This window comes from Notothenia coriiceps, unplaced genomic scaffold (assembly GCF_000735185.1).
Source record: "Notothenia coriiceps isolate Sejong01 unplaced genomic scaffold, NC01 NC01_scaffold00019144, whole genome shotgun sequence".
In the NCBI taxonomy this organism is placed as follows: Eukaryota; Metazoa; Chordata; class Actinopteri; order Perciformes; family Nototheniidae; genus Notothenia; species Notothenia coriiceps.
In genome coordinates this window covers 1-8,247 of record NW_011351845.1, presented here as the reverse complement: position 1 = coordinate 8,247, position 8,247 = coordinate 1, and the positions used below count along the sequence as shown (strand labels likewise).

The window sequence follows — 8,247 nt, the reverse complement described above, 5'->3', positions numbered from 1 at the left end:
ACGGCAAAAATAGTCTGACATTATACAATTTAAAATATAATCGTGTCTTGATATTGAGTAAGAACATGTTTTTATGAACCCCACAGCTTCCGGTCTTCCACGACCCGACCGGACAAAAAGACGTGCTNGTGCTGCAGGCACCAATAGAAATACATTGCTTTTAAAATCATTCTGTGTGACACGAAAAAAAATGGGAAAAACGAGTTGGTGAACACGAATCAATAGATTAAATGTCGTGACTATAACACGAAATGCCGTGAGACTGGCCACACACACAGAACAATTTGACACATTTCCCGCTCTTATGTGCCCATCCCCCACATGGATCACACCTGGCACACACAATACATGTTCAGTGTCTAGTCTTTGTACATTTACTACAGTTTTTCATGTATACCAGTAGTCTGATACAATATTTACAGTTTGAAAGGGTGTTAAATGAAATTTGGTGATGATTAATGGTTTGTGTGTTAATGTAATAGCAGTTAAAACAGGACCGGTCAAATTTGACCGCGAACACCAAAGTAAGGGGGCAGCTAGCATTGTTAGCTCATTAGCAACCGAGGCTTACATTATAACAACATTTTCATACAATAGAACCGTTAAATCATACTTTCAGCTCTCTGAATCTAAGAACAAATGATTGAGTCGTGTACACGGAATAATTTAATATGTTTTTTATTCCTGAAAATTGAAACAGCTACAGCAGAAGGTAAAGATCAGGTACAGCTCAGATTACAGCTTTTTGAGGTCGACTGATTCACTAGACCAAACTAGTTTTCAGCGTCAGATTAAACTAGAGTGTCGATTAAAAAAGAAACATCACCTGTAAATTAGAGGGGGTTTAAATTGGGAGAAACTAAAGCTTCACCAAGCGAAAAACTTTTAATTTCAATAGTTTGTAATCACTTTAACGACGGGAACTAAAAGATGTACATTAGAGTTGATTTTGACATTTTTAGAGATAACGAATCAAACAGATTATGAAGATTAATTAATGCTAAATAATCGTTTTTTGGAGTGCTAATCTTTAATTCTACATGGCAAAATACCTGAAAACTCTAGCAATGTTCCATTACATCTTTAGCTCTGAGCTACCTCTGGGAAGCGGGATATAAAGTCATTTTTTTTAGTAATGTCTCTCCATTTAAAAACATTCACAATGTGTAAATCTGAGCCGATAGTTTAGATGTGTCAACTAAAATAAAGTAGCTAACAGGTGCATTCAATCCAAAACGGCTCAACTGCATGCAATTGGTGCTAGCCTTCATTTCAACCGCGCTTACACAAATCTCATGAATTCTAAATATTTGTATAAAAGGGCAGTTTAGGGGTTTCTTTTGGATTGGTTGTTCCTCTGGGCCCAGTAGATTTGGAGAAAACAATTGTCTTTGAGACTGATGCTCTTCCTAGAGGTTTTGCTGCGTCATGCTAACGTTGCACTGGAACAACAGACTAACTTGATCTTCTTATCCATGTCAGTTCTTTGTTTTCAGTCAGTATGGTTTGTAACGCGACATTGCAGATCTGTTAGCATCTGAGCTAGCTATGTGGCTATCATAGCTGGCTCGGGCATGTTCCTGGCAAAGTAGCATGTTAGCGCTTAGCTCATCAGCTACAGTCGCTACCTGCAAAATATTTAGAGAAAACATGCAGTCAGTTTTAGGTTTGCACTATATAATACTGAAGCACAAACACATTGAATTTATAATAACAGCCCGCTAAATGTTAATACATAATTGTATCCTCCTTTTAAAATCCACCTCAGTTATCTGTCATCAGTCGACCTCTGTTTGTACATTTGGTTTGTTGTTTGGAGGTTTTACAGCAAACATTCAGACTGATTGTACATCAATACAACGTTAGGAGATAAACCAACATGGTGGCGCAGCTAAAGGTCTTCACAGGTCCTCTCGGTTCTCGCTAACATTGTAATCAGTCTAATCAGAGCCCTGTTGTATTCTCGTTACGCCCTCTTAAAATCCTCTAGGTTTTATCAGATAAGTTCTGACGGTCCCCTTTAAATCCAGCCTGTTGTTGCTTGAGAATGAATGCATGAAGGCAGGGTTTTGGTAGTTTACTTTTTTCATTGGATCCAAGGTGTTGGACCTGTGAAGACCTCTAGGCTGAGCTGAGATTGTCACGAACAGACAGCTACATGTTTAAACCCTGGCTGGTATTTGGTCAGAATGTGAGGATTGAGAGAGAGCTGATTGGCTGCTGCTACGGGTTCCCTCCTCCATCAGTTTGAGTCCGGCTCGACGTCAGCAGAGAGGAAACAGGATTGCTTATCAACAACACAAGAAGAAACACAAAAAACAAACGAACAGCGTCTACAGTCCGACAGTCCAGTGCTGATACTCCACTTTCTGTCCAGTCAAAGTCTAAATAGTTTCCATTTAATCCATCTTGAACTCGGTCAGTTTTAAATTGATTTCTTCTATTTTTTTAATTACAATCTTCTCTCCCTCCAAGTTGCAACTTTTATTAACAACATCCTGGTGATTTAGAGCTTTTAGTGCAGCTATAAATGGCCAACCTCTATGTATTCAAACATGAAAGTATGCTGGTATGATTTGCCCTTCTAAAAAGGTAAACATAGCTGGTGACAATAACATATTGGCATTTTGGCATAACGTTTTTGTCCAAAAAGGTCTGAAATGGACCATCTGTCCTCAGGGTGGGGCTTAAGGAAAGGTCATGGGATCATACAAATCTAAAAAGGGATCATCCTCTTGAAAGCAGGAATGAGAACATTTCTTTTTATGATGATCTGTGTGGACGAAAGGGACATGACGGTCCTGAGGCTTATTGGGAAGAAAATGCAACTTCATAATGAATAATATAAGTAGATTTTGACTGTATTTCCTAAAACATGTCCTAACCCTACAGAGGCAGCCAACATCAGGCTACAACATGCTAAGAGCCGTCTGCTGTTAACGTCTAATCAAAAAACGAAACATTCTTTGATCAGGTTTTTCGTGAGCAGATGGTGGAATATCAACACTGGACTTTACAATTATCTTTCTTCAACAAAACCAGAAATCACAAAACCTTAAATCAATATTCTGAATCTTCCACTAATGCAATAACATTAATTATTACGATCTTTGGGTGAAAAAAAATTAGCATTTTTCCCAGCGCGATTCAATGAAGGGGAAATTTGTGGATAAACATTTCAAAATAGAGACCAGTCCGAAACAAAGCGGTCTGCTAGCTCACATTCTGGGATTTGAAAGTATGCCAACTCACTGTTGTGTTGTAAAGTTGGAGAGGATGTTCTTCAATGGCAGGTGTTTGGGCACAGTGGTGATTTTTTGAATTGCATCGTTTTATAAACTGCAACATGTTTCTCCCGATGGATTGGTATATGACCGTTTAAGCGTGTTGGCACTTATCGGCCACCGTAGCTAAGGGATTTTTGTGGAACATTCAGATGACTAACTTGAGGTTTTACAAAACAAAAAAAACCTGACAGAGTACGTTTAAAACATAATGTTGCACCGAGAATAGATTGAAGCTACATGTCCAGCTGACTTGAAGACAGTTTGAGTGAAATATTGTTAAAGCAGTTCTTTCCTGTGTTTACTACGCTTCATTGCATATCGAGCAGAAATGGAAGATTGAAAACACTCAAGTGCACTGTTCAGCTTTCTCAGCCACGACCAGGTTGACTAAATCAGGGTTTCTAAATTGCTGGGAGTTTAAGTATGCAAAAATACCATTTCATAGTACGATTGAGTTCAGGTTCGGACTGGAGGAAAATCTATTGGCTCTGTTCGAGAAGCATGACGTGGAAGTTATCTTCTCATAACTGAGACTAAATCTCCTCTCAGCATTTTTTACCCCCACACGTACTGACCGTGTGAAGGGGATTTACATTCTACTTTTCAAGAATGTGAATCAACCTCCGACCCCGAATGATCACATGACCGGCGGGTGTCTGGCTTCCGTAAAACATGTAACAGATATTTCCAAATCCAGGATCACTTTAAATTAAATGTAAATGTGCAAAAAAAGCGAATATATTTCTGAAAACGACTTCAAATAAGCTCAATAAAAAAACTCTGGGATAATAGAAAAAAACACCTCTCTATCAGATTTCAATAGTTTGATTTGATTAAATATAGATATAAGTCAAGAGTCTTTGAGTCTAAGGAGTGTCAGTTTGCAGTCTTACAGTATTTAGGGTAGTAAAAGAGGAGATTCAGAGGGGGCCACAAACAAAACAAAAGAAAAACAACAATAATAAGCAACTTAAGTCTATATGAAGTGTCTAACTGTCAGCAGTTTTGTAAAAGTCAAAGCCAAAATCAAAAATGAGTTGACTCAGACAATTAAGAAAAGTCAATTTATAAATAAGAAGGTCATTTCTTAGTGTGAAAATGTCAGAAAATGCCATTTCCGGCCACTTAAAAATTGAGTTTTTCCTCTGTTTTAGGTTGTAGTGAATATCTTTGGGTTGTTTACTGACAATACGAGACATTGAAGACTTTTTGAGAAACTGCAAAGGCATTTTTCACAAATGTTCTGAGTGATCAATCAACAAATCTAAAAAATAACCAGCAGAATAATGGATAATGAAAATTATTATTTAGTTGCAGCCTTAAAGACCACCACAGTTAGACGAGTCAGAGTCAAAACGCTCAAAGTAAGGATGAGTTTAAGTTCATGTGGCCCAAAAGAAGTCGGAGGTATTTTAGCCCGCTCTGAAGTCAAACAGAGAAACACTTAGGGTAACAAAACTAAGTCACAATCAGAGGATTACTATGAAAATATATCATAACAAGGCAGGACTGAAAATAAACCAGGGGCCAGACACCCGGCAGCCATTCAACCTTACTCTAAATCAGCTGCTAGCGTTCAGAGAAAATATTCAAAGCTGGTCTTGGCATTTCAAGGAAACTACACTTCACTTCCTGTCTGTGAGGAATCTTTGACCTTTCAGAAAGTAACGTTTCTCCTTCCCTCATTTCTTTTTTTGTTGAGTAACAGACCAACTCTTTGCTGAGTCGTTGAATCCTGAAGTGTCACATGATACGAGGGCTGGAAACAGGAAGTGGAGTCCAGTGTCTGACAGGTGCTGACGGGGCTCATATTGCACAAGGGTTGGTCAGATCGTCAAACACAGTCGGCTCCTCGATCCCTCGTGCAAACAGCTTGATCAAGTTGCTGTGCACTCTGGGAGAACAAGACAAAAAGAGAAGGCGTACATATGTTAACTAATAGATACCTACATACAACTTCCCCGGTTAATGACTTACAGTTAAAACCATTTTGTTGTATTACAAGTTTTCAGAAATGTTATTATTAAAGGGGACCTGTTCTACTAATGTTCTGGCTAAAAAGGTGTGTATTGTTAAATAAAGGTGAAAAGTGTTTTTGAAAAAATCCCACTATGACACCTCCATAGTTGATCATCTTTAATAGGACAGTTATCTTAACATATTATGTTAGAAAACTTGAAAATGGGGCATTATATACAATTCTAACTGTTGGTGCATTTAGGAGAAATCTGCACATGCACATTTGTAAAATAATAATTTAAAATGTGTAATTTAGATGGCATCTTTTTCACCAGCTAAAAAGAAGGACATGCTATTGAAGCCCAACAAACTTAACTCTCATTTTTGTTTTAAAATATTTGAGAGTATCAACTTCAAAAGGCTCCCAGTGGGTGGTGGTACCTGACGTCGATGGCCGTGTGGGATAACATTAGTAAAATAATCATTTAAAAAGGTGTAATTTCGATAGTATATTTTCCACTGTATGTATAAATGTGTCTGTTGATTGTGTATATAGGATATACATATTTTTATACATATTTTTGTTTTCGGGATTATGGGAAACGGCATTTTGATCTGTCTGTCTGTACACAAAAACTGAAAGATTGACAATAAAGTTGACTTTGACTAGCTAGAAAAAGGACATTTGAAGCCTAACAGCCTTGACTCTATTTTTTATTTTTAAAAACTTGACATTATCAATTTAAAAGGCTCCCAGTGGGTGGTGGTACCTGACATCGATGGCCGTATGTGTCAGGATTTCGCCGTCGCAGTTCCAGCTGCTGTAGGCCGGCGCACAGCCGCAGGCCGGGTGGTTTCTGCAGATCTGGCCGAAGATCTGGTGCTTCCCGTTCTCCCGCAGGTCCAGGTCCGAGTCGCTCTGGCAGTGACGGGGGGTGAAGCAGAAACGCCGTACCCGGTGGACCTCAACAAAGTTCAGGTCAAACTGGGAAACAAAGGAAGAAGGAGACGATACTCATTTAAACAGCATTTTCCAATAGGCTAACGGGATTGGTTGACCAATCACAACAGAGTCGGCCAGCTAACCAATCAGAGCAGACTGGGCTTTTTGAACATTAAAGCATGGAGACATGTAGCAGCAGAGACACTACATACTGATATACACCTGAATGGTTTGGCTTGTTTAAAGTTAATATTTAAGTTTCTTTGGCTACTCAGAGTCGGAGTCAATCGACCCATAAGTCAGAGAAAAGCCCTAATGACCAAATAGTCCAAAAGTCCGACAAAAAACCCCATCTCTCAAGCAATGTACTTCTGCAAGGTAAAGATTGCGTTAATACGAAAAAGTGTTTACGCTAAAAACAACAAACAAAGATGCAGTCTGATGAGAAGTCACATCATGTGTCACCTGGTCGTCTTTGCTGGTGTGTCGTAGGAGGTGTCTGAGGAAGTCGAAGCGGGAACATTTCCGCACCAGGATGAGGTCGGTGGTGCCGTCGGCCAGGTGAGCGGCAGGAGAGAGTCCTTTGGGGCTGCGAGGACACGCACAGCTCATGCTGGCAGCGTTTATCGCCAGAAACTTCCCACGGATCGTCTTCCACTCGCCTTCACTTTCTTCATAGAAAGACAGATTTGAGCCATCATCAGAATCAGTGTCAGAATCCCTTTATTAGTTCATTAGGGGACACTTACATGTGTTACAGCAGAAAAGAGCCAAAGACAGCTTAGAATGATATTTAGAAGCATGCCTACAAAAAATAAAGCATGCTTACAAAAAATATTAAACATAACATTTACAATTTAAAAGCCAGGTATATATATATTACACAGTTATCCTTTTAATGCTTGCAAAAGCTCCATCACTTCGGTGCAAGTTTGAAAGAGTTTATTGGCTTAATTTAGCGAAACATTTCATATTTAGACACTATGTTTCAGGGGTTCAATCAACAATAACTACATTTTGTAGCATCATAGGACTAGAAGACCAATCAGATACCGATATGGAGAAGAAAACCAAAAGACAATGAATTCATCTTAAAGAGAACTCTATTCAGCTTTTTGGGGGTTGCCCTTTCCTGTAATATGTTAGATAAGTTTGTATGCATGTAAATGGTCTGCAAAGGCTAACATCCTAAAGTTCCCGCCCTGCTTCAATGTTCAGAAAATGCTTTATTTTTTTCAAATTGCGTGAGAAAAGCTCCCTTTGGAAGGATTTTAGCCTCAACAGACCATTTACATGCACTAAAAACCTGTTTCAAACCACAAAGAGCAAAATAGAAGGTATTCTATAAATATTTTAAAGATGAAACTTTGGTTTTTAGTTTCTGGTTCGGTGCCCCAAGGCTCCATTCATGGACCACTTTTATTTTGAAAAAAGACAACTCAGGGCATCTTGTAAGGTTTATTTAAATACTTCAAATGACTAAAGAAGCCAAGTTTCTCCTCCTCCCAAAATCAATTGTCTTGACGGGTATATCTAAACCCTAAAAACAGTTCAGTAACTTTCTGTATTTAAGAAGCTATGGATTATAAATGTGTGGACTCACCGCGGTCTGTTTCTTCATCCATTTGGTACCTCTCAGCTTTCTCGGAAATTAGCCTCCCGTTGTGCTGACAAATTACACATCTGGAAATGTACAAACACATGGATGTTATTTAAAAAAAGATGAACAAATACAATTGTCTTCAAAACATAACCAGAACTGTGTTAGATACTAAACTCCTCATCTGGTGCATCCGCTTAATCATTAGCTAGCCTCAAACAGGTTTAGCAGCTAAAGTTAAAGATTAGCTAACGTGAACTAGAGTGAGTTATCAAGATCAGAAATCCTTTATGACTGTGTGTGTGTGTGTGTGTGTGTGTGTGTGTGTGTGTGTGTGTGTGTGTGTGTGTGTGTGTGTGTGTGTGTGAGTGTGTGTGTGTGTTCTACCAGGACCTGTGTTGATTGTACAGTCTGATAGTTGTAGGAAGAAAGACCCTGATGTATCTGTTGGTCCTTTT

At 38.8% G+C, this 8,247-nt stretch overlaps 1 protein-coding gene across 2 annotated transcripts; it reads right to left on the bottom strand.

Annotated features, from left to right (window-relative positions):
• Positions 1-662: 662 nt before the first annotated feature.
• Positions 663-7,904, bottom strand: LOC104951791 (ceramide kinase-like). 2 transcript variants are annotated; one of them, XM_010778520.1, is made up of 4 exons: positions 7,793-7,904; positions 6,655-6,910; positions 6,017-6,231; positions 663-5,181 (listed from the first exon to the last, which is right to left on the bottom strand). In XM_010778520.1, exons 2-4 carry the CDS (start codon positions 6,799-6,801, stop codon positions 5,094-5,096), a joined length of 450 nt encoding a protein of 149 aa, XP_010776822.1. In that variant the 5' UTR covers positions 6,802-6,910; positions 7,793-7,904; the 3' UTR covers positions 663-5,093. The 2 variants fall into 2 exon arrangements, with proteins under 2 accessions (XP_010776822.1, XP_010776820.1); XM_010778518.1 differs by having other exon boundaries at positions 6,655-6,860.
• Between the last annotated feature and the right edge of the window lie 343 nt (positions 7,905-8,247).